Source organism: Gymnoscopelus microlampas, assembly GCF_963454915.1.
Source record: "Gymnoscopelus microlampas genome assembly, chromosome: 9".
Lineage (NCBI taxonomy): Eukaryota > Metazoa > Chordata > Actinopteri > Myctophiformes > Myctophidae > Gymnoscopelus > Gymnoscopelus microlampas.
In genome coordinates this window covers 24,760,771-24,788,671 of record NC_139946.1, presented here as the reverse complement: position 1 = coordinate 24,788,671, position 27,901 = coordinate 24,760,771, and the positions used below count along the sequence as shown (strand labels likewise).

At 44.0% G+C, this 27,901-nt stretch overlaps 1 protein-coding gene across 1 annotated transcript; it reads right to left on the bottom strand.

The window, feature by feature from the left end:
* Nucleotides 1-235: 235 nt before the first annotated feature.
* shc2 (SHC (Src homology 2 domain containing) transforming protein 2) lies at nt 236-27,133 on the bottom strand (the record flags this gene model as incomplete). The annotated part of the gene is made up of 13 exons (XM_084066888.1): nt 236-1,992; nt 2,796-2,966; nt 4,243-4,586; nt 5,277-5,450; nt 5,568-5,655; nt 6,846-7,014; nt 8,562-8,688; nt 10,409-10,460; nt 10,655-10,708; nt 11,080-11,199; nt 12,466-12,526; nt 18,831-18,901; nt 26,372-27,133. 12 exons carry the CDS (start codon nt 27,131-27,133, stop codon nt 2,838-2,840), a joined length of 2,151 nt encoding a protein of 716 aa, XP_083923014.1. The 3' UTR covers nt 236-1,992; nt 2,796-2,837.
* Between the last annotated feature and the right edge of the window lie 768 nt (nt 27,134-27,901).

Genomic DNA, 27,901 nt, shown 5'->3' with positions numbered 1-27,901 from the left:
ACAAACCCCTACACCCAACCTCTTAGATTAGATTCACTAGATTCACCCACACCACACAAGGCTTCACTGCAGTCTGGGACGAGAAGAGTAAGATGTGTTCATGGCATGTAGCCTAATGACTAATGCTTAATTTATGCTCCGTCGTACGACTGTGTTGCGTGCCGAAAATATCGGTTATTTTCTGCAACCTTAGCCCTCTGGTGCATCACAGGGATATGCAAGTATTATGGCTGTATACAACATGGCTTAAATTCAGTTAAATTCAAATCTTTATTTAAACTTGAAAAGTCACTGAGGTTGCCCTCATTTCCAGCAATGTCAAAGTGAGTTTCTCTTCTCTTCTCTCGTAATAAACTCATGAAGGGATTTCTTTCTATCTTTCTTTCTTTTTTTGGGTTGATGCTATGGCTTGCTTCTAAGAAAAAACATAGTTTGAAGGGCAAAAATACTCTCGCTCTTCTGAAGGACGCATACAGTATAGGGGCAGTGACGATCAATCATAATACACCAAGTCAGTATTTTAAATATTGTTTGCACATCAGCAGCTTACTTCAGAGTCACAATGATAACAGCTTACAATTAACCTGACATCTTGATCATCCATTCATTGGCAATGCAAAAAAACAAGTCCTTTGCAGTTGGGACATTAATACACCTTATATTATACACACTCTTTGTTGTCCTCTCCGTGTGGGAAAAGCAGACAGAAATGCTTGTTTCTGTAGTTCTTAAGGCACTGAACATCGAGGACAAAATACAGATCAGGATCTACTGAGTTTGTATGCATCTTTAGCAATGGCTGTTTTTTTATAACAGAAGACAGAAATAATTTAACTACAGAGTACAGTCTCTCTGAGCAGTAATCATCACAGGCTTACATAGCAGGTGTAGCTGTACCAAGACATGATTTACCCATACCAGCACAACACAAACTGATAGTGTCAAATCTGAACTGCCCACATTCCAAGATATAATACAGTACATCCATAAACTGCTTATGTATAGACTGTCTACATGTGTGTATAATAATGTGAAAATTAAACAACCCAAGTTGACATCTTTTCCTCTGCAAAGATCGGCCTCCTTCTTTAGTACAAATTACACAGACGCATGGCTTAATTTGGACCTGAGATTATTAGGATGAAATAAAAAATGTGCTAGACCGAAGTGGATGTAAAGCAATGGTAATATTGAGGCAAGGAACAGCACTGCATCATTTTCCAGTTGTGCCATCTTCAAGCCATTTATGATATGCCTACAAGCATGAGGAACAAATATTTCAAACGTGTCCTTACATTTCTGCAAAACTGACATTGGGAGGAGATGGGGTTGATGTCTCCCATTGTCATAGTAAAATATGACCCAATTCTTGCATTTGGTACTGAAACGAGAACTGAGGAATACCGAACACAACATCTCTCAGGTTCCATTATGTGCGCCAAAAAAAGTCCTTCGGAGCGTTATAGCTCTAGTCAGGTTCGTGACTGGTTTACTGAATGACACAAGGCCCACGGTTCACGACTCTTTGTGACTGGCCCGGTCCAAACAGCAGTGGGGGACAAGAAGTGCAGCGGGTCTGTTGGAACACTTCACTTCTGTGTGCTTCCAACCCCCGTGGGGGGACGTACTGGATGATTTCTGGCCCAGTGTGTCAACTCTCTCTTTGACCTTATTGGACCTCTTGTCATCAGCTGCCAAGTGTTCACGCCATGTCATTGGCTGGACTATGGGCTCAGTGGGCTGGACCATGACAGGTTCAGACCGAGCGGTTTGTAGCTTAATGACTGCATGCTGAGGAGTTGAGCACGGATGACAGGACAGTTCCTTTTGAGCCTGAAAGCCCACAGAGACAGAAAGTACAAGGAGACATCAGACAACCTCTTAAGTCCTTGGTAGCGATGTCCACTGGAATAGGGGAGTCGGCGATGCAACAAGGCTAAAGGTTTTAGCCGTTTTTTTTTGCATGGACATGAGGGCGTTCACCTCTGGATCCTGGGAGAGAAAGACAGAGAACTGTATTTGCATTCATTTGAAAGTCATTTACAGTGCATAGCAGTGTAGTGGTAAATCAAGAGGTGGGAATGAACAACAATGAGCAATTATATTTAAAACAATGAATTCACTCTCATTTATTTCTGTAGACTATGAATTGATAGTAATAATAATCCTAATGAAGATTCATATAAACTAGATTAGGTAAGCAATGCAAAACTGAGAATACAGTACTGAGTTGGATGAGCTTATTCTCGAATACATCCATGAATTACCAAACCTAAACATTCAAAGACCTATGCCAATAAAACTCCTTGACATGCTCTCTGTTTGTCAAACGTCCTTACAAATATCATACATATATGCATGTATATATACAGTATATATCAGAGGTCTTCAACAGGGGGTCCTCAGATTTACTATAGGAGGGCCACCAAATCTTTGTGTGATAGGAACCTTTTTTTTTCTTCTCACAACGCCTCACAGCACGAGGCGTTGTGACCTTGTTCTGAGCTTGTTCTGAGCTTGTTGTGAGCTTGTAGATCGGCTGTTTTCGGCAAAGAGGTTTGGTGTAGAGGGGAAAAAAGAGCAGACAAAGTACCGAGCCAAAGGTCAAGTTTACAAAGTATTGAGAGTTTAAGTGGTTAATTGTCTGAAAATACACATTTGACATGAATACAATATGTAGATGGGGGGTCCCTGCTTCATCTCTCTCTCAGCTAAGGGGTCCTTGGCCTGAAAAACCTTGAAGACCCCTGGTATATGTTTTTTTATGCAGTCCTTCTTCTCGGTATCCTGCTTACCCATTCAGGCAGTGCACCCTCAATGAGGCAGGCCTGCAGGGGTCACTGTTTCCTCCTGACCACCTGTTTAAGGTGGAGTTCACTTTCTGCTGCCACAATAGGCAGCTCATTCTTAAGGTGGTAGGCGATCAGGTGGCTGATGCTCTCAAACAGCATGTCTTTGGTCCGCACCTGCATGTAAGCAGAGGCAGAGATGCAAGGGAATAAGAGTTAAGCAGTTCATCATGCCACTGTTTCTCAATGTCAGGTTCGGGGACCACCAGCAGTGGTGGAAGAAGTACTGAGATGTTTTACTTTAAGTAAAAGTATCAATTCCACAATGGAGAAATACTCTGTTGCAAGTAAAAGTCTGGTATTCAGAATGTACTAGAGTAAAAGTACAAAAGTACTGGCATCAAAACGTAGTAAGTAAAAGTACTCCCATTTCCAAATCTTTTGGAAATAGCAGATCTACAAGCTCACAACACGTTGCATCGTGACACGTTGTGAGCTTGTAGATCTGCTATTTTCATATAGCCAAAGTATATATAGGACTGAAGTTTAATGAAGGTTAATGCATGTTTTCTAATAATCCAAATTTACAAAGTAACTATAACTCGAGTTTTCAAATAATTGTAGTGGAGTAAAAAGTACAATATTTGCCTCTGAGATGTGGTGGAGTAGAAGTAAAAGTATTGAGAATTGGAAATACTCAAGTACAGTAAAAAAATACCTCAGAAATGTACTTAAGTACAGTAACTGAGTACATGTACTTAATTACTTTCCACCACTGACCACCAGGGGTCCAAATGGACCCATATAGATCAGTGACTCACGGGGTCCATTTGGTTCCATTTGTACACTCAAGGGCCCTATTTTGCGTGTCTTAAGTACCAAACAGCATTGGCCACGCCTCCAGGTCGTAAGTTAAATCATAAGACCTGATACTTAGACACCCTATGGATTTTGCACCCTCCGGATAAAACATTGTATACTCAGAGTTAGAGACCCGTAACTCTGAGAGTGCATTTGGACCCGACGTAGAGAAACAGTGGTTCATGCCTGTTTCTTGAACTAATAGGCTCTATTCACAGCAGCCATATTATAGCATTCACAGGTGTTACCAATGATACTAATGAAGGCTCTGTTCCATTCTGGTCAAACAGAGTCAGGGTGCTGATAGTGTGCATGTTGGCCCACTGGAAACACTCTGTTACACCAGTGGGTCTACAGTTGGGGTCATGGGCTTCCAAATGGCCCCTTACAGGTGTGTAACTCTGAGAGTGTACAAATGGAACCCGGGTCCATTTGGTTCCATTTGTACACTCTCAGAGTTATGGGGGTCGTGGAAACCACTGTGCTAGACTAAATGGAACAGAGCCTTCATTAGTATCATTGGTAACACCTGTGAAGGAAGTGATAATATGGCTGCTGTGAATAGAGCCTATTCCATTTTCCCCACACTCACCACTCCCTCGGGGTCGACCAGCAGCAGGTGTTTGGGCAGGCCACAGTGCATGCCCGTCAGGACGTACTGTCCCGGGTTGGTGGTGCTCTCCCTGACCAGGAAGTCTCCGTCTCGGACCAGGATCTTCTCTGCGTCTCGGCGGCTCATGCGGCCGTGGTACCAGGCCTCCCTGCGGAGCTGCTCCTCGGTGGGCGCCACGGGGGCTCGGCGGCGCGGGGGGCTGGGCCACTGGTCCTCCAAGACCACCACGCCCTGAGTGGCACACGCCCCGGCTGCGGCGGACATACCGGGGCCTCCGCCTCCTCTGGTGGTCTCGTGGAGCTTCAGAGCATCTTCAAAGGGCCCTGGGGGGGGGGAGAGACCACGAAGCAAAGAGCACAGCGATACACTTACACCACTGTCTGCACTTAGTGCATGTTTGCGGGTTGCTACCAGTGATGGAAGAAGTATTCATGTGTTTTACTTAGGTAAAAGTATCAATACTGCAATGTAGATAATACTCTGTTACAAGTAGAAGTACCATATTCAAAATGCACATAAAAGTACAAAAGTATCGGCATCAAAATATACTTACAGTATACCAAAAGTAAAAGTACTCATTGTGCAGCATGTCCCATTTCACAAGTTCAAAATGTATAAAAAATATTTTGAAAATAGCCGATCTACAAGCTCACAATGCGTCTTATTGCAACGCATTGTGAGCTTGGGGCGGGGACGGATTTATAGGGTCTTTAAACCCGTTTCAAACTGCTCAACTGCTCAACTTTAATTAAAGCCTTGTGCGTCCTCCTGTCTGCGTTTAGTCTGACAGTGCTGCTAGTGTTTTGCTTTGATGACTGCAACTAAGTTGATCTACAAGCTTGTAGAGATCGTAGATCTGCTATTTTCAAATGTCCGCAATGATATATGCACGGCTGAAGTGGTTAGTGTGTTTTGTAATAATAATCAAAATCTACAAAGTAACTAGTAACAACATTTTAATATATGTGTTAAGTACAGTAGGCTACTTGACAAAGCAAACCTGCCACACTTACTCATGTCAAAGATGTCTTTCTTGGGACTCTCAGGTCCCCTGGGTCCTCTGTGTGTCTCTGACCCCTGTGCCAGGGAGTCTTCCAGACTCTGGGTGTTGACGTACAAGTGCTCCTCATAGTCTCTGCTGCTGGGAGGCTGACCGTCTGCACGCAGGTACCCATCTGATGTCAGGCCTGAGAGAGAAAGCAATTAAGACCATCATGTTTAATAAGATATTAAACATAAAGAATTAGCTATTCAGCTAACATTTTCTAATTGCAGTACTTTTGTTTTGCCACAAGAGGTCTTACCTGAGCCACTGCTGGTTTCTGTGTCCCAGTGAAGTTCGTAGCACAGCTGACCAGAGGGGTAAGACACAGTTCTCGCTGGGGAGCCCATCTGCAGACAACCACAACACACACACGCACACACACACACACACACACACACACACACACACACACACACACACACACACACACACACACACACACACACACACACACACACACACACACACACACACGCCACAAAGACACACTCAAATGACTTGTAAACATATTTGTTTCACTACCTGATTGGTACAACATACATCTCTTGTCCCTGCATAATGTCGTTTGGAGGCACTCAGTCTGAAACCCTAGCTACAGTACAGCGCGTGCCACTCGAATAAGGCTGCTGGGAAAAGGGAATGATTCCTCTCACAGGGGCCTGGGTTCAACCTGTAATCATATCTTTCTCCGGCAATCACGGTGCAGTGCACCATAGAGAAGACGTTTATGGAGTGCACTGCCATGCTCCCAGGGCTTGAGTTGATACCCCATTGCAAACAATAGCAGCAAAGAGCATGAAGGCTCATTCGTCATTGGTTTATGGACTAAGGAGATGAAAGAGTGTTGCCTGAACCCTGGCTGTCAATTATGGGCTGAGGCTGGACATGCACACTGCTTGATTCTGAGCAGCTGCAGCCCCCAATTACAGTGTCTGAGATACATTTAGATCGGGGTCGAAAATGACATGCTATAGGAGCTATGACATTAATTCCTCTCAACATTATGCAAAGTAAATAGCAAACAGCAGCGGTACCAGAAAGCCATGTGGTTCTCTCAAAGTAGGGTCCGGGGACCCCCTGGTGTCCTTCAGGGGAGTTCCAGGGGGGTCCCCAGATAAATGATGGATAGTTAGGAACCAAATGGACCAAATGGACCAAATGGACCCTTGTGTGGCTTTAACTCTGAGAGTGTACAAATGGAACCAAATGGACCCTTACGGGTCCATTTGGTTCCATTTGTACACTCTCAGAGTTATGGTGGTCCGTGGTCTAATGCAGGGGTTCTCAAAGTGGGGTTCGGGGACCCCCATGGCTCTATAAACATTTTTAAAACGATCTTGACATTCTTTGAAAATGTTTGAATTTTGACATTTTTAACACCACAAATCTTGTATGGGGTCCTTGGTGGGGGTCCACGGCCAAATACACATTAATTTAGAGGTCCTTGACATGAAAAAGTTTGAGAACTACTGATCTACCGAGTTGATTACATGCATTAGATACAATTCTCCTATAATGCCACCATGGGCCGCTATACCTTGCTCTGTGGCTGGGTGTGGATGTGACCCAGCATGGCCCCGCCAGGCCTGAGCCGGGAGTCCACCACTCCTCCCACTGGGGGCTCCTTCCCTGGGATGCTGTTGTAGTAGTCATGCTCTGAGGAGTCTTCCTCGTCCCCCCACACGGGCTCCTCTGTCCTGAAAGTCCTAATAAAGGCATAGAGTGAGAACATTGCTGCTGCCCGAGGTAGAGTTATCATACTTCAAATGCGTCGCTGAGTAGTCTTGTATGTTTTAAGCCAAGTTTGTTCTTTTGCCTAAACAAAAAAGTTGGAAAATAGCTGTTTGAAGGTATTACAAATATATATTTTTGTATTATACAGTGGGCTTCCTCCTCTATTGTTTTTTTGCCTTGGACTTTTTGCCTTCTTGGGAACTCAAGGACTTTGAGAACGAGTGACAACGACCATGAGGTGGGGTTGTGAAGGGAAAATAAGGGATGCTAAGCAGACATTTTGTGCAGATTCGAGGTTTCAAAATAGATACAAAAAAAAAACGATGTCAGCTAACAGGCTTCAGTAATTTTGTTTTTATTAGACAGTGTACGTGTGCAAGAGAAGTCATTTTGGACAGGATTTGTTTCTGTCACATGAGGCCTGAGAAGATATCAGCTCTTTATTGAATCACTGAGCCCCGTCGCCATGTCAGTGAGCCCTGTCGCCATGTCAGTCTTGGCGACATCACAGGCATTATTACTTTATGTGTATTGTATTGTATAGATATGAATATGAATATACTCCATTGCTGTAGCACTGGCACTATAACTTACTGTATGTATACACATATATTTATATATGTATTATATCTGCTGCTAAGTAATGTGAAGCGCACACCTTTATATGTACATATTGTTGTCCAGTTATCTGACTTATTCCTTTGTTTACCTCTTCTCATGACTATGTTTTGTAACTGCAAATTGTTGAAGACATAAGCAAATGAAATGAAAAAAAGAAAAAGGCTATTTGGAATGGATTCTTGAGCAGAATGGAGCTTCAGATCAGATGACATCTCCATATCAGAAGTGTGTCTATATAAATCCACATGTGGCCCGTTGCTGCTATTGTTGGCTGCAGGATAGAGTTCATTTGAAACCAGTAGAATAGATTTTTTTCTGGTGTTTGCCCCGTGTCCCCAGTGGCCCCAGCAACACCTGAGGTCTGGTGACAAGCTGAGAGCGAGGCCCCTGAGCGCTGAATAACAGGCGTTGATATGTGTTATGATCAAAACTGAATGATGGACTTTGTGGGAATATGAGATTGAGGAAAGTATCACATCTCCTTCTCATGCACAAGAAAGGAAGAGCTTTTGATATCAGGTTTTTACTGTCTCTAGAAAGGCACAACTCAGCACTTTCTGTAGGATGCCAGGCCCAGGGGCAGTGCCAAAGTGTGATAACCACACTGATTGATGAAGCCTGTTTGTCCATTGCATCATCCTCTTTTGTCAACTGGCTGCAAAGCAGCTACAGTGAACGTATGTAAAATGATGGAAGTCATGGTATTGGAAATTGTGTGAGACAAGAAGTCTATCCCGAGTCCAGAGACTACACTGACTTAATCAAATCTGGCCTACGAGTCCCAAACCATGTTTCACCCCCCCCACACACACCTCTCCCTCCATTATCTGTATTTTCTTTCTTCGTTCCAGTGCTCTCCAGTGAAGCAGGGAAAGAATCCTCAGAAAAGTGAGCTCACCTCTCCGTGGAGGCCATGGTCTTGGGCGGGCTGTGAAGGTACTGTTTGAACTGCAGCTCGAAGGCTTGGCCAATAGTACTGATGACACTCTGGGCTAAACCGTCTGAGCACTCCAGAATATGACACGCTGACAGAGACAGAGAGCCATGTTAGTAGTGAGCCCAGAGATATAGAACGTACACTGTAAAACGTGTTAATTTGACTCGAGAGTGTAACCAAATGTGGCCAATTTCGGTTACATTTTCTACACTCTCAGAGTTACAAAGGGATAAATTAACATTTTTTACTGTGTACCAGGGTTATTATAGTTAAGTAAATCTAAGATTAAAGCAGCACTATGTAGTTTGGGATATCAGCGGCCACTTTGGACACAAATGACATGGCAGCCAACGTCTTTGACTTCATTACCCAAGAGTCTCTGCAAGCATGTCCGGCGAGGACGCGCTGTGATTGGCCAGTCTTCGCTTTTACTGGCAGTTCTGCCGTGGTGCCTTGGCAAATATCAGGATGAAACTCATTGTCTCCCCTATACATAGTAATACGGTCAAGCCCCTAGCCGGGCCCCCCCCTGAGTCTATACATTTATGGAAGGATGATTGTTATTGCTTAAACGTGTAACTTTATCATTTTGTGGGACATAATAGGCGATATAGTTGTTAAAATGTTACATAGTGCTGCCTTAAAAGTAAAACTAAAGGGGAAATGTGTTTTGAATATCAATAAAGACAAAAATGAACAATACGAAAAAGTATGTAGGTCTATGTAAAAATCATCCTAGATTTTCCCCTCAATTTGCACTGAGTGGCCTAGCTCAATATGGGCCTTTGATAAATAATAATACGCTTTGTAAATAAAATCTGATGTCATGCATTCTTTCATCCTATCTTTTTCAGCTTATACTGTATAAACAAGGCTTTCATAATGATAAAGCTCCTTACACACCGGGGGCGATTTTTTCATGCGAATAATACGTTTTTTTTTTAAAAAACTTATAAAGTCAATGCAAGCTTCCATGGAGCAAAAAAGCGTCTTTTAATTATTCGGAACGAGTCCGAATTTTGCGTATAATCGCCGGTGTGTAACAACCTTAAGACTAAAACGCAAATAAATTAAAAATGGTCAATTCCTAAAATTAAAAGAAACAAATGAATATTTCAAAACAATAATAACTTTGCTGTGTGCATGTATCATAAAAATAATCATGACCCAATCCTGAGATAGACATTTATTGATCCCGCGGGGGAAATTCAGTTGCCATCTTGATCCTGAATCTTCTTTAGCACCCTAGCATCCCTATTTTGGTCATGTCATAATAATGACCAGCAGGACATGACATGATAGATCTACAAGCTCACAACGCGTTGTATTGCAACGTGTTGTGAGCTTGCAGATTGGCTATCTTTGGCAAAGAGATTTGGTGTCGAGGAAAAAAACTAGGGGACCGAGTATAGACCCCTGGGGGGATCCCGGTCAATGAAGTATATAGATACGGTTTAAGTGGTCATGAGAGCAAATTACATTTGTATTAGCCCACACAGAGATGTATTTTCACCTCAGTAATGAGTTTAAAGGAGCAATCAAGGAGTGTTTTCCAACCAGCAGATAACTCATTTTAGAATGAACTTCTTCATTTTGTCTTTGTCTTTTTGAGAGAGTCAGAAAAATCGATAGCAGCATCTTGATAAACAAGTGGCAGTGAGTCATAATGCACCTCCCTCTGGATGGAATCTAATCCATATTTAACGCGCACACACACACAAACACACACACAAACATACACACGATGCTGCATGTATGTGTTGTGCACTCAAAAGGGAATGCAAAGAGAAGCTCCTTGGAGTAGATACCTCTCTGATTAACTGGGTCTTTGGCCACATATGCAACGTAGTCGGGCGTGTCCTGCAAAAGACGGGAGGAAAAACTCAATAAGACCAGATGAATTAGGGGTGGGATATAATTGAATTAAAGCCCTTATTGATTCTCAGGCCATGAGATTGGAACGCAGTCAAATGCAACCCGGTCAGACTTGCCGTCTGCCAAAAAGTCCATTCCAACCAAACAGAAGGCAGTGGGGAATAACGCATTGCACTCACAGTGTCTCCCCCAGAGGCAAAGGAGATGGACTGCATCGGATGGTGCGCTATCACCTGAGAGATGGAGACGGGGAAAGTACAGTACAGAAACAAAAGATAGAATCACTGGGATTACAATGCAACTCTTACGTTTGGTACTGTTATTGTTTGTCACTGTCCCTATGCCGGAAAATCAGGAGCATTCATTTACATCTGAGAGTTCATTTTCAACACTCTGTGATGTTAACATTCCTGATTTTACCTTGTATATGTTTGTGTATGTTTCTCTCTGTCTCAGTGCAACTATATCAATAACAATAATAACAATAATACTTTTAATTCTGGATATAATCATATCACCAGTGAGCAAACTGACATTTTTGGTCATATAAAAATATTTTGTATCAGATGTAAATACATCTACTTGTAGCGGAGCGGTGTCTGACCTGTCGAGTGGTTGGGATGAGGAGGCTGAGGCCCTCTATGGAGATGTTGACCGCAATACTCATGCCAGCAAAACGCAAGTTACTTTTACCCATGATGGACTGGAGAGCCTTGTTAAAGGCCTACAACACAGAGACACAGAATACATCATCAACTGCGTATCTGTTTATTAACCACTTGAGCCCTATGTTAGACTTCGAATCTTTGACAAATTGATTGGAAATATGAAAGGTTTTGGAAACGGTTGACAATCGTGACCTATGACAATGTCCATATTAGGGACACCAGGGTTAATGTAGTTACAGTAATACTCTACATGTACATGCACTGGGAAAATAGTTTGCTGCTATGAAACAATAGTGATATACCCACACATACAAATGCACAAGACTAGTTAAGGAATACTACTTGCAAAATGTTTCAAAATCCAAAATTGTTCTAAACAAACATTTACCTACTGTATAATAAAATAGAATAGTTCTAAAAGGGGCTCTTTGCCTCGTACACTATGTCCATAGTGTCCATGGCATATCAGTCAGAGATGTCTCTGCTGCACATCAGGATTGTGGGTAGTGAAGTATTTGATGACATGACTCCATGACATTGTAAATTAAACATGTTTTTCTTAAAACTAGATTGATTGCATGCAGGCTTGTAGCTTCTACAGGAACATATAGCATCGTTTTACAACCGGGAGCTTCGTGATCTGCATTAGATTGTTATTATAGCTGATACTACAGTTCTCGATGGAGAGTACTGTAAACCACCCAAAAGAACCACTGCTGACGATCTAATATTTTTGTGCCTTTACTGCCCCAGGACACTTTCCACTGTCTAGTTCAGTCATTCTCAACCTTTTTAAATTCAAGGACTCCCATTTCATATGCTTTTTTATCTCTGGGACCCCAATCCACACTGTAAAACCCTCAGTGTTAATTTAACCTGTAAGGTCTATTTGGGTCCTAACTATCAATCGTTTTAGCTGGGGACCCCCTGGGACCCCCCACAAGAACCCCCCCCGGACCCCACGTTGAGAACCAATGGTCTAGTATGACAACTTAGCCCCACACGTCTAGTGCTCCAAGGCCAGTTAAAACTTTTTTTTTGCATGTCAGTTTAAATAATAATTTGAAGCTGCTCTTTGAACCATGTGTGATGCACACGCACGCGCGTGTGTCACACACACACACACACACACACACACACACACACACACACACACACACACACACACACACACACACACACACACACACACACACACACACGCACGCACGCACGCACGCACGCACGCACGCACGCACGCACGCGCACACACACACACACACACACACACACACGTGCGCACGTGTGCACAGTCACACAAGGATTACATCTTTACCACTGACCTTCTTCCGCCAGGCTCCCTTTCCCCCAGGCACCGCTTCACACAGCCTGTTGATGGCTTCCCTGGTTAGGAAGGGTCACACGTTAGATTGACACAATGGTAGGACACAATATTGGTCAATAGGCTGCTAAAATCAACAGTGTTCATTTAACTCTCACAGTGTACAAATATCTCCTTAGAGAGGTTACAAATAGAACCAAATGGACCCATAAGGGTCCATTTGGTTATAACCTCTCTAAATCAGTGTTACTTAAACTTTTTCATGTCAAGGACCCCTAAATTAATATGTATTTGGTCACGGACCCCCATCTGAGACATTAGCAGATCTAGCCGATGTACAGATATAGAGTTAAAATGGTTAAACTGATTGTGATGCCATAGGGAAGGGACCCCCTGGAACCCCGCTTTGAGAACCACTGCTCTAATTACAAATGGATCAGTGAACACTGAGGATTTTACTGTGTGGCTATTGATCAACAGGCTACAAAGGATCCATGGACAATGGAGAAATGATGAATTCATTGATTATGTTTGTATATGAAATGTTCTTTTGTTTTTTTTAAACAATATGACGACGATCACATTTTAGCAGATTTAGAATAGAATAGTTTATTGAAATTATACAGCAGTACAACAAAGTCCTTGACAGCACTTCTTCTTTTCTTTTTCTTGCCTTGTATTGCTGTTTCTTGGCTGTGTGTTTTCCACTACCTGTCGGATTTCATTGGATATCACTAGTCATCTGACCGGTTTCATTGGATTTCATTGGATCAAAAGACAGGAAGTGGAACACAGTGAAAAGCCTAGGAAACAGGTGGATACGACAGTACTTTTCCTTACTCTTTACCTCTTTACCTCTTTACCTGTAACTCTGTAACTTAACTGCTGTGCTACCTCTGGACAACTGATTTCCCCCCACGGGATCAATAAAGGTATCTGTCTATCTATTGAGGGGACCATGATCACACTTCAGTGGTTTAGGACCACACAGTGTCCGCCCTGAGGATAAACGCGTTACACAACCCAAAATGAACATGCTCTGTGTTCCTCCCTCAAGGTAAGGTCGCAGGTCACAGATCACATCACAGTTCAAAGGTCAAGACAAGGTTGCCAGCAGGTCAACCTTTAACAGGCATGACTTTCTCTGGCTACAGCTTAGAGACACATACCTGATGTAACCATGACTGTACTGTAACTATGCCTAGTTAATCAATATCACACTTAAGTGGCTTCAAGAAATCACATCTCTCCTTAACGACCACTTCAACCCTATATACTTAGCTGGCTGGTGGTCCCACAGGGGTCTATATACTTGGTCCTCTTCTACAGTGTAGAGTAGACTGTAGAGGGACAACAATCTGCTATTTTCTGGAAAGCGATTTTGTGTAGTCTTCACAAAAATAGCTGATCTACAAGCTCACAATGTGCAGTATTGTTAGCTTGTAGATCTGCTATTTTCACCTCATGTTCACCACAGGACACCACAGAAATTGTCGCGTGATTCAGGGTCCACAATTACAATCCCATTTCTCTTGCACATACTGTACAGTATGCAGTGCCCCCCAAACCTCATAGCTCAACGATAACCCTCAAACCAATTCTCTCAGCTGCTGGAATGTTCTGTGTTTTACTGTACATCTGTGCGATTAGGCTGCTATAGCCCCGGGGAGAAGATGGCTTGCTAATGGGTGTTGATGGGTTTTGTCTGTGAGATGTTCCAACATAGTATGTCTGTGCGAGCTGGAGATAATGTGGCCTAGTAGAGTGGGGCTGGGCGGGGATTATAGTCGTGCTCAGAGCCTACGTGACAAACATAAAGTGGAAATGTTCTAATTAATTATCATGGTAAATGCACTGCATACATATATAGTGCCTTTCTAGTCTTTCCGGCCACTCAGAGCGATGAGCAGTTTGATGCCTTGCATGGTTTCCTCCACCAATGGTGAAAGAAAGTGTGTGCAAAAGGGTCAATATAATGCACATTTTAACCCATTAAGAAGACCCGAGGCCGATTCTACAAATGCCATTAGTATTTCTCACACTTTAAAGATTTTCCAAAAATGTAAAAACAATAGCAGATGTACAAGCTTGCGGCACAACGTGATGCGCTGTCTTGTATATCTGCTATTTTTGAATAGCCAACGTAAACATCTAAAATGACATTTACTTTCCTGGTTTTAATGGGTTAAAGTGTGCTAAGGTGCTTTATAAATGCACCATTTACCATTTCTTGGCCAACCTGCTTTACAATGTACTTCACATTCACTCCTTTCACACACACAATATACATGTATTAAGTAAAAATCTACATCTACAAAAATCTAGATCTACAAGCTCCACCCCAGAACTCATCTCCTACCGACTCATTAGCCTTGGTTGACTTAGAGTGGAGGAGAGAGTTTGGTAACACTTACTATGCATCCCATGTCTATGATGCATTATAGTCCACATGATTGTAAACGATGAGGCACCCAAATATTTATGCAATGACTTTTATAGAGTTTATGATGTACATAGCTACTCCACTAGAGGTACCTGCACTAACTTTGTAGAGCAGAGTAAAAAGCAGTATTGGAAATGACTTTCTTCCTACAGTCAATACGTTGACTGGGACTATTACTAGCTTTAAGTCCTCCTTAAAGGGTTTTCTAAATTCCACATGGTTCTGATTTTAAACTGAATTTGTACATGTAAATGTATTGTTTCGGGCTTCAGGCTTTTTTGTGTTATCCTTTTGACCAAAATGTGCAATCATTTGTTTTGTGCATATGCTTGTTATCGATGAATCAACCAATCAATCAATCAATCAATCAATCAATTGCTGTTCCTGCTAATGAGATACATATACACACCGATGGCAGAGGCAACCATGCTAGGCAACAACCAGCACCAGCCTGCTCATTGGGAGCAGTTATAGGGTTTCACAGTGTCTTGCTCATGGACACTTCAAGTTGCAGACATGAGGAGCCACAGGGAATCGAACCAGAAACCTTACGGCTCCCAGACGGCTACCCTACCCCCTGACTCACTGTCGCCCGTCCGACCACCGCTGTTATTCATATTGAGAATATGGAGCCGTCACATATAGTGTTGTCGTGAGACAATGATGCAATGATGACACATGCTCACAGGCACGAATGCCAGCATTCACACACACGCACGCGCGCGCGCACACACACACACACACACACACACACACACACACACACACACACACACACACACACACACACACACACACACACACACACACACACACTCACACTGATGATGAGGCTGGAGCTGTTGTGTTCTAGACTGTCAGGGGACAGTGAGGAGGGGGGGGGGAGTGAAGAACCCTGCCCCTATCAGGTGGCTCGTAAATATTTAAAAAGCAGCGTCCCCATCTCGACTAAAGGTCTTCTCAGGGATTTTTGAAAAACGCCACAATGCTCATGTGACTCGTGGTGACGGGAGGACAGTGGGAGGAGACGATCATGGTGTTGTTTTTGTTGCTGTTGTTGTTGATGATGTGCAGGCTTGGGCTCTCTCTCCTAGGACTAAATCCAGTGCCTCTTGCTGCCTGCTCTTATTGCTTAATGGCTTCATACTGTGACACAGCTACAGCTGCTAAATAGGCTTGTGTTGTTGAGGACACTGCAGCTTGTGGAAATTAGATTTTCAGGTTGACTGGTATTTTTCTGACATTCAGGATGTGGATGTGTCTGCTGGCTGTGTTGTCCTTTATTGCATCCGTTTTGTTTGGATTTCATCACTCCATGTCTCTTTCACCTACAGTAACAGGGGTTGTATACTAGTATTTTACCCATACAGACCTACAATACAGTATAATTGACTTAACCACATGAATAGTGTCCCTATTCTGGGGGTGAACATATGGCAAAAATAGAGGATATACGCATGCTTAAAGTGAATGGCACATCGAGTGGCAAAGCGAGTGGCAAAGCAACATGCAAAGTGAGTTTAACATTGTTTAATGTTGTTTAATGCAATCAGATATGACTTTTCTGTTTGGATGCATGGGCTGTCAAGGCCAGAAAGTATTTTTTTGACACTCAGTAGGCATTCCTGCATAACTTCTGGGTTTGATGATGATGTCACACGCATATCCTCTATAGCAGATTTACAAGATCACAATGGGTTGCTTTGCTATGTGGTATGAGTTTGGTAACGGTTATATTTTGGTATATAGAGGGCAAAAGGGAGCGGACCAAGTATAGAACCCTATATGTATATATATGTGTATAGGGTTTAAGTGGTTAAAAAGGTTCTTTCTGTTTTGCATAGATTCATATTATGTTAAGTGCTACAAATGAAGAGTTTGATTTATTGAGCCGATCAGTCATCCTAACTGCCCAGTTGGACAGATGGGCTCTCTTGAGGGTTTGGGGCCTCAGGTCCCATGCCCTCTGTGTCACTAGGGAATTTGGAGGTCTTTTGTAAAGTAGCCACTGTGACAAAATGGCCTCTAAAGATCATAAAGAGAAGTCCAACAGGCTTCAGCCAAGTTGTGGGTATGGGCTCTGTGCTCCACAGTGGAACACTTTTTTTTTTTTAAAGAAAAATGGGCAATTCAAACGAAACTACCCAAATACAACCAGTATTTTAGTTGGGTTGTCTCTATTGAAGTCACCAGGTCATTTTTTTTTAATATGACCTCTGAAGCAAACATGAAAAAAATATTTCATGAACAAAACTCCCACACACTGCTCTTGCTCAGCAGCATTAGCTTTTATTCAAATTGACAGACGTTTTGGCCCCTCTGGACCTTCCTCAGGAGTCAATCAATCAAAAGTGTCTCTCTAATATGACCTCCAAAAATCTTAGTGGGGAAAATGCAAGCCTAACTTGAAATGGGGACAATGTTATAGAAATAAAGATCTTCACAAAGACAGAGCTACACAAATGAACAATCATAAACAACCAAACGGATCATGCAAGCATGTCATCCAAAACAAAGCAAGTCCTCAAAAACGGGCACATCCAGCCTTGTTGTGTCATGAAATCAGTCACAGTGGAACTTAAGCTGATTTACGCAGCTTTAATACAAGACATCTCTCTGTCTGTTTCTTCTGTCCTTCCGTTGTTTTGTTTTGAACCACCCCCCACCCCCTCTCATCCAATATGAGTCACACCAGACATTATCCTGTGTGTGTGTGTGTGTGTGTGTGTGTGTGTGTGTGTGTGTGTGTGTGTGTGTGTGTGTGTGTGTGTGTGTGTGTGTGTGTGTGTGTGTGTGTGTGTGTGTGTGTGTGTGTGTGTGTGTGTGTGTGTGTGTGTGTATGGGGGGGGGGCATTGAGGATCACTGCAGCTTTCCACAGTCATTAGCCAACATCATCAATAATAGATCTGTCTCTATTCCTCCCTCCATCTCTGCCCCCCCGCACCCCCCATCCCCCACCCTCTGCACTTATACCTTGGGTGCACAGGGGGGGCTCTGATTACTACCAATCGATTATGGAGGAGAGAGAAGGGTGAGAGACAGTGAGAGTGAGGTAAAGAGAAAGATGGAGAGAGATTAGGAGAGAGCGAGAGAGAGAGATTGAGTGGTGCTGCTGCTTTCATAACAATAACATCACATGTGGAGCATAAACACACAGACTTAAGGCACACATCTTGACGCACACATAAAATCTGCAGTAGTGATATACTGATATCTCTTACATGCCATGGTATGTCACAGCTATGAATTACTGCTTCATGGAAAAATATAACTAACAGTCATTATACAGTAATTATTTTTCGATTATTATGATTTATGGCCCATTATAAGTCAAGGAAAATAGAACCCATGTAACCACTTCAAAACCTAGAAAATGCTAAAATGATCTCATCAAATGGATGTCAATCTGAAAATATTGTTTGGAATCCAGTAACAAACTTCAAACATATTGGTAAATAACCACTCCTTGTAAGAGAAGTATTCGCACATCCACTTCATTCGGATGACAGATTTTTCGGCCCCACTGAATGACAGATTTTTCGGCCCCACTGGACCTTCATCAAGGACACTCTTGATGAAGGTCCAGTGGGACCGAAACATCTGTCAATTTGAATAAAAGAGGCAGGGTTTTTTGTTCATGAAAATATATTTTTTTCATGTTTGCTTCAAATAACCACTCCTAAAATGAGGTACTTGGTAAACACATTAAAAACCTGAGTATTCATTTAACTTAAAAAATTAAAACATTCACATTCAGGATTTTGCTGTGTGCCAGGCAAGATCAGGCCGAGGGCCCCGTGATGACAGTGATTTGGTTTCATGGTGGCTGATCCCTCTGCTAATCCCATCAGATTCTCCCGACTCACCATTAATACTGTACCAGTACTACCAGGAGAGATAGTTAAACCCCAGCCCAGCTTACCTCGTCACCTGAGTTCGCGTGTTGAAGTCCAGCGAGCGCATCGACTTCAGCACCTCAATGCAGCCCATATACTGCATGGAGAGAGACAGAACAGACACAAAGTTATAATGTGGTTTCAATTAAGATGTATTGTTATATTTATTAGTTTGATTTATTATTATAGATTTACCTTTTGGCTATATTGTAAGATTAGTGAGTGGAAATAGCCAATCTACAAGCTCACAGTGTGTCGCATCACGGCACATTGTGATCTTGTAGATCTGCCATCTCTGCAAGGTACAGGTGAATGGTTCAGGTTTAAATTCCACCCATATTGATACATATACTATCTAACATTACACACATACTATATCTCCAAAAGTTTCCAAAAGGACAAGGTTATCTGCACAACAGAGCCTCTTTAGCAGCTTAATTTCCTATGCCTTGTTCGGGGTCTTGCTGTCAGCAGAGTCTGGATGTTACCATATAGATCAGGCCTTTGCCCCCTGTTCACCAGCTGAGACTTGTAACCTCCTCGCGTCAATAACAGGGATGAGCCCCGTGACATTTCAGCTTCTAGCTGAGACAGCAAATTGCAAATTCAACGGTAAAATCAACATTCCCTCAATAATTGTATACAAGACCTTGAATGTTGCTGATCACGTACACACACACACACACACACACACACACACACACACACACACACACACACACACACACACACACACACACACACACACACACACACACACACACACACACACACACACACACACACACACACACACACACACACACACACAGGGAGGTGGGGAGTATCAACATTTTTTGTTCCAACAGGCCGTTTTCTTAACACATGATAAAGAAATTACATTAGTGCCCCCTATACTCGCCAATCTACAAGCTTGCGACGTGTTGCGACGTGTTTAAGAGCTTGTATATCAGCAATTTATGGAAAAACCCGAAAAACCATTAATACCGGGAAAGCATCTGTGTCATTTAAGATTTTGGCTTTGGCTATTCAAAAATAGCAGATATACAAGCTCACACCGTGTCACTTTGTGCCGCGCTGCAAGCTTGTACATCTGCTATTTTTGAACATTTTTGAAAAATCTTGAAAGTGTGAGAACTATACCGATTTAGACGGCATTTTGTAGAATTGTCCTCAGGTCGAAAGCCTTCCCAAGAAAGAAGGTGTGGTGGGGGACACACACAGTATTTATGATAATGTGTAGTAATCTAGCTGTGGTCCACATGTCCTGTGGACCAGTTAAGTGTACTCCAGCGACCAGGAGACAACTGAGTGGCCCCTTAATGGCCAGAAGGTTGAGGTGCTAATGGTGTCGTGATGAGATTAGTAGCACTCACAGCTCTGAGTGAGGGATGGAGGTGTGTGCGTGTGCGTGTGCATATGCGTGTGCGCATGCGTGCATGTGTGTGTATACGTATGTATGCGTGTGTGTGTATGTGCGTGCGTGCGTGCGTGCGTGCGTGCGTGCGTGCGTGCGTGCGTGCGTGCGTGCGTGCGTGTGCATATAATATGCATACTGTATGCTAAGTGTATATATGTAGACACCTTTGTTTGATTTTTCTTTCTTTACCCCTTGCTTTTTTTTGATTGATTGAATACTTTATTAACAAATGGCAAACAGTACAGCAAGTACAATTACGCCAGCAATGCTAAAAGCATAACACAAAAAGCCCTGAGGGCCTATTTGCATTGTGGTTTCCCAGCCCCCCCACCCTCTTCTTTTCTTTCTCTTTCTGGAAATAACAAATTTCAACGAGTGTGTGTGTGTGTGTGTGTGTGTGTGTGTGTGTGTGTGTGTGTGTGTGTGTGTGTGTGTGTGTGTGTGTGTGTGTGTGTGTGTGTGTGTGTGTGTGTGTGTGTGTGTGTGTGTGTGTGTGTGTGTGTGTGTGTGTGTGTGTGTGTGTGTGTGTGTGTGTGTGTGCGCGCGCGCGCGTGTTTGCACAAGTCATGCACATGAGTAAGTCTTACATTACTTTGCAGCTGTGTGTGCACACCTATTTTAATCTCTCTATACCCCCCCACGTGAAGTTGGGTGCAACGGTGCAGACGATAATCTTAGTTCTAAGGTGCAAAACAATCACCATGATGTGTCCTACAACAATACAAAACATTACATTAGTGGAAAAAAACATGACCCTAACCCTAATTAAAAAGGACCGAAAAAATGGATCAACGGTAAACAAACAGTACCATGATATCAGTGTTTCTGTGCTTACTTCTCTCCCCTCTTCTTCGCCAGAAACAGACTGTATCAACTATGAGTGACTGACTATCGTAAACGATACAGAGCCACCTCCCTGACAGGACAATTTGTTTATTTTTGGACCACAATTCTTATATGGGACGATTCTAAGATGACCCAATGTTATTTTTCATAGAGAAAAACTTCTGCGACCCAGGTTGATGAGCGAGTGACGTCAGGACTTCGGTATTCTGTAGCCACCCCAGCTATGGCCACCCACGTTTTTGTAGACTACTGCACGAATCTTCAGTGTTAATTTATCCACTTCTGTCAAGTCTGAGAGTGTGCAAATGATGTGACCAGATGGACCCTTTTGTCACATTTGTCACATTCATAGTTAAGTTAATGCTGAGTATTTACTTACTTGAAGGGTGATATGCCCTACCTTTGAGCGGCTATATGCTAACATCGTTCACATCCTGCCCACTTTGGATTTGGGTTCAAACTCAATCAATGTCTTATCATGAGTATAAGTTTCCAAGACTTTTTTGTTGTGACTGCAGTGGGGAAGGCTTTAACAGGCCGAACGGTTCTCAGACACACACACACACACACACACACACACACACACACACACACACACACACACACACACACACACACACACACACACACACACACACACACACACACACACACACACACACTGAGCAACCGCCTGAGAGCTTAATGAGCCTTCTAACCAGATTAGGAAACATGGGGAAGCCTTCCATCATGGAAACGGTCGCTCCTGCGCTTGCCGCTCTCTCTCTGTTCTTTCTGTCAATGCCTCCATTGTTACACTGCTACCCTGCGCCGACGTGAAGCATGCCCTCTTCCATTTGCCTATCTGCACTGCCCCTCAACCCTGACGTCTTAAGTCTCCGACGCACCAATCATGTTATCAGGGACACAGGCTTTCTAAAGAAGCATTAATTCGAGAAATTCAAGGAAATTAGCCCTTTTTTTTATTTAAAGGAAGAGAGAGATGGTTATCATATTAGTTGATGTAGCCTGGCTGTCGGTGCTGCAGAAGACATCCTGTGGCCGTTTATCTCTGGTCCGGGGGCCCACCAGGGGTCCAAAATGGACCATTTCGGGTCTGTGTGTGTGTGTGTGTGTGTGTGTGTGTGTGTGTGTGTGTGTGTGTGTGTGTGTGTGTGTGTGTGTGTGTGTGTGTGTGTGTGTGTGTATGTGTGTGTGTGTGTGTGTGTGTGTGTGTGTGTGTGTGTGTGTGTGTGTTGTTTTATCTTTTAGAAGTTTACGCTTCTACTGGAAGTCAGTGGAGGTCGGATTGGGATGAAGCTTGCCCTAATATGGAGATGTCTGATCTGTCACACGGCCCTGGGTAGAGCCACCCGGCCTGGCAGTCACCTTTCTTAGTTGCGTGTAAGATCTGCGACGATGATGCCATGAACTTGATGTGTGTCGATGCATTGTTGTTTTGTGACCACAGTGTTTGTGTCCCTTCCTAGCTGCTATTATGTGGACATGCATGAATAATGAATGTGTGCGTGCGGAAATATGTGCGTGCGTGCATGCTTGTGTGCGTGGCTTTCTGCTGCTACTGAAAATACAACATTAATGAAATATGACTCAAGTAGGATAATAAAGGCTGGCAAACAGGTGGACGTCATCATATGACGTTGGACAAATATGATAAACATATTTTAGTTTGAGGATTGGCACAAGAAAGCAGAAATTAACACACATGGAAAAAAGATTCATGTCATTATATCTGACACTCACATATTATGTCGACGCTGTCGGGTGGAAACCTCATATGTCCAAAACTGTTACTTTTTCAGAATTTAAATTCAAAAAGAGCAAAAATATTATTACTATTTTTGCAACTTTTGTGTGACACTGTAGTATGACGAAGTAGGGCATTCATTTACGAGGAAAAACAAAAAGCTAAACTACTGTATGGAGATAAGAGGTTTCTTTCTGCCTATACAGCAAGAGATACAGTAGAAGAAACATGCTCTGAACTGCTGCTATGCTGTAAGATGATGATACCCAGTGTTAACTTACCCCAGGGAGTGTGCAAATGCACCCAAATGGACCCGATTGACGTAAGGATCCATTTGGTTGCATGTGTGTACTCTCAGAGTTACAAATAGATAAATTAACACTAATGTGTACTGTAGCCACAGTAAATGGCTTACTACGTCTGTTTTTCATAATTTGAAGAGACGTCCTCCTGTGCAGCACTAAAATGAAATGTCAGCCACCTAATTGTGCAGAATGATTGCAGTCATGGTTTTTTATTGCTCTCTGGCTAGTGGTTGGCTTGGCAGGCTGCAGGGGCTTTGCCTGTCGTTTGCGGGGTGCATTGCGGTGCTGTGCGTGGGTGTCAGGCAGTGGTGGAAAAAGTACTCAAATTCTTTACTTAAGTAAAAGTACCAATACTGCAATATAAAAATACTCTGTTACAAGTAAAAATCCAAAATTGGCATCACAATGTACTTAAAGTACCAAAAGTAAAAGTACTATATATTTGAAAATAGCCGATCTACAAGCTCACAACACGTTGTGAGCTTGTAGATCTGTTATTTTCAAATAGCCTTGGTATAAAATAGGGCTAAAGTGGTTAATGTATGTTCTATAACATCATAATTTACAATTGCAAAGTAACTAGTAACTAAACTTTTCAAATAATTGTAGTGGAGTAAAAGTACAATATTTGCCTCTGAGATGTAGTGGAGTAGAAGTAAAAGTATTGGAAATTGGAAATACTCAAGTAAAGTACAAATATCTCAAAATTGTACTTAAGTACAGTACTTAAGTAAATGTACTTCGTTACTTTCCACCACTGGTGTCAGGTGCAGAAGCAGGTCGTGTCGTGGCGTGGCGTGGCGTGGCGTGGCATGGTGTGGAGTGGCGTGGCGTGGCGTGGCGTGGCGTGGCATGGTGTGGAGCGGCGTGGGCACACAGGACGTGTCAGGGTAGAGGACAGCAATGGCTGTCTGTCACCTCCCAGGAAGGGGTGTGTGTGCACACATTTATGCACGATCATGTGTCTGCAAGTGTGTGTCTGTGTGTGCCTGTGCATGTGTGCATGTGTGCATGTACTGTAGCTGTGCAGAGAAAATGGCCCGAGCGCAGCAGAAATATCCTGTCATTGTGACACTAATACATGCAGCGGGTGCTCCTCCCTACACGCATTAAACACAGTATAGCAGACAAACTGCATTCTGCCCACGCATCCCATGGAATCCTGTTTGCACAGTAGCTCCAAGCTAATCCTCACACTTACTGCAGTGCCACTTGCAGTTGGCAAGCTTAAACATCCAAGCGGCTTGATTATAGGTATGATGTCTATTTCAGTTACAACGGTTCAGGTTGCATGGCAAACTGCGAGAGAATAATTCTGGGGGAGAAAATTCCTCTAGGGAAAGAAGAGGATCCGATCCCCTCGTCGCCAGTGGTGACCGAATGTCAGTCAAGACAAACTGAGATGTCATCCAGGCACAGTGTTAAATGCGAAGGCGGGGTGGGGGGCGCTGGTGGTTGTTAACATGAGCCCAGAGAATCCCCATACAGTCTGGTGCTGACAGCCAATATGTTTTCACCGCCTGCCAAGCCTCACGCTTACTTCATAATAATAATGCCGTATGGTGTGTGGTGTCGCTCGCCGAAGAATACGCCATCGTATGGCGATGAATCGGGCCTCACACAGATGGACCCCTCCCCGCCCAGGGCCCTGGCTGAGCCAACCATCCTCATCTGCATCACTGTTTCTCAACGTTGGGTTCGGGGACCACCAGGGGGTCCAAATGGACCCGTACAGGCCTGTAACTCTGTGTTCAAAAGTGTACAAATGGAACCAAATCGATTCCATTTGTACACTCTCAGAGTTAAATGAACACTGAGAATTTTACAGTGTGGATTGGGGTCCAAGAGATTTACAGACCCGTAAGGGACCTTTTGGACCCCAGGCGGGTCCCGGACCAGACGTTGAGAACCAGTGATCTACATCACATGATGCAAATGACAGTGGCTGAAATGTAATTGAATATAGGAATGAATGGGGTGTCTGTGTAATGCTATTAGAAAGCGTGCTTGGGCCCTGCACCGGGCTAATCAAGAGCCACGTCGTTGGCTTGAGGCTGAGGAGGAGGAGGAGGAGGGGTGAGGCAGGGTGGAGGGGACAGGGGAGCAGAGGGGAGGGGGAAGGAGGGCGGGGAGTAATGGGGGTTTGCTGAGGGGAGATCGTTGACATTGACGTCAAGCAGTCTCCTCGGGACGGTAACCCTTTGTGAGCACTAAATCACGAGAAAGGCACCGATGAGGCGATGTCCTCACTCCCCGTACAAGCCATCCTCACAACGCATGATGATAGATTTCATGGGAAAAATCAATGTCACCTTCTTGGCGGGAAAGGGGCTACAATTTCCTTTTCTTGACGTGGCTTGATTCCATTTTTGATAATAAAAAAAAACATTTTTTGGACACCAGTTATACAACCATAATGTGAATCAGAGGACTGACTTATTTTGTGCTTGCACATTGTAAATCAAATGCCATGCCATTGCCATATAATCTTAGGGTCTTTCTCTCTCTCTTTCCACACACAATCAGTACACAAAGAATGCCACTCCCACATGCATCATTCATTATTTTCTCAGCCAAGTCCTTTAACCAACCATTACGATTTGGTTCTCTTATTCATATTGGGACTATATTCCATTGCTACAGTAACAGTCACCACACATAAAGATGTAAGTTGCAGTTTAGGCAACAAATGCAATATACAGGGGGTTGTCAATACCACTGTATATATACCCTCCATAAAGCCTATAGTATACTATAAAGCAGAAATTGTCCTATTAGTATTTGCATAAATCATCATCCTGTATCATCCCCACCCTGAAGCCTGTGTGCTGCCCCGGTGCAGTCTCTCTACCAGCCACACCAAGTTATCTGTGTGAATTATGTATTCCTCAGCCATCAACATGTGGTGCTGCATAACAAACTGCCTGACACTGTAGTGTCCTTTTGTTTCCAGCCCAGGGACACAATGGACTTATCAATAACATGTGATCTAATGATACCTGTGAGCTGGCAATTGTACCCATTCTGTTAAATCAGATGTAAACAATGAGCTTGGACAAAAGTATGTGCTTGGCTGTTTGCAAGAAAGGAATGCCAAACTTGCTGGCCAACAACGAAGGCCTGAGCTTTATTATAACTTCTGCAGGAAAACTAGCCCCAAGGAAATGTAATGTTCAATTGTAATTAAAAAAACAACCCCCACACAGTGATAAATCAACAGATAATTAGTATGAGTGTGTAATAACTCACCCTGACAATATAGGAGGCCCCTGGTCCTGCAATCTTCTTGTCAGGGTGCAGCCATCCCTGAGTGGGCTTGTGGATGAAGCCGCCCTTCTGACTGAAGTCCTCTCCTCCCAGCCACATGCCCTCCACTCTGGCCCGGCGGCTCATGCCTGACCTGGCACTGCAGAAGCCCCCTGGGCTCCCTGTGACCTCTGGGGCTCCAAATCCGTGGCCCCCTGAACTGGCCGCCGCTGCTGCCACTCTCTGCCCTCGGATAGCCTGTAATGAACAGGGGGTGACACACACAGGGTCACAGGAGTTCAACACAGCAGCTAGGCTGGCCACAGGGCCACTGGCTGAGGTTGCACCCCCAGATCCGTGTACTGATGATGATAATGATGAAGAGGAGGGCTGGGAGGGAGGTGCAGCCTTGCCCGAGTCCTTGCTGGAGCTGGAGCTAGAGCTGGAGTTTGAGGGGCTCCGGCTGAGCAGGGAGTTGGAGAACTTCCACTGAGGCATCTTGGGGATGAGCATGCAGAACGTGGTTGTGGCATCCTGCTCCCCGTCCAGGCAGGGGGAGTCGGCCAGGGCTGCAGCCCCAGAGGAGGATGCAGACCTGGAGCTGGGGTCCAGGGGAGGCAGGGGAGGCAGAGGCAGGCTGGGGGCGGACGAGTGGACCACCGGTGTGGCCACCACTTTGCCACTCATAGCTAAGCTCTGCATCAGGTCGTCGGAGGAGGTCACAGAGTCGTTGCGAAAGCGGCCATACTTTGGCTTAAGGAGCATGCCCGGAGGAGCCGCCTGAAGCAGGGGGCTGAGAGGGGGGGATAGCTGGCTGAGGACAAGGGGAAAGGGGAAAGGGGAGGGGGGAGGGGGGGTGTAATGGAAGAGGGGCAAAGTCTGGAGACAAAATTCTTCAGGGAAGAGTCCTATATCCTCGTCAGTGGTGACTGTGCGCTGTCCAGTCCTCTCCCACTCGCACACACACGCACACACACTCTCCCACCCTCATGCCGCTCTGCTCTGCATCTGAGCTGCCCTGCTCCTGTTCGCTGCCTTGGGCTGGCTCACTAGTACGCCCCCCCCCTCCCCACTCTCTCTCTCTCTCTCTCTCTCTCTCTCTCTCTCTCTCTCTCTCTCTGGATGATGTCATTGTGTTATTGCTCGTCTATTAGCCCTGCCCTGCCCAGCTGCTCTCAGACAGCATTAGCTAAAACACATCTGCTTGAGCTACCCTTGCACACGCACTCACATCAATACATACGCGCATGTGATTGTGTGCGTGCACAGACACACGTTCACGCACACATGCACGCACGCACACAAACTCACACACACAGATACGCACACACACACACTGCAGAGCAGCCTATTGCAACATATTGCACATTATCAAACTATGTGACAGTAAAGAACACTACCCTTTCAACAGTCCTAACAAAAATTAATAAGGACGCATTTTACATAAAGGTAATATAATGAACTGTGGACAGAGTCGATGCACATTATGCATATTAACAGCCACCTTAACAGCAATATTTCAGCTTTATGGAA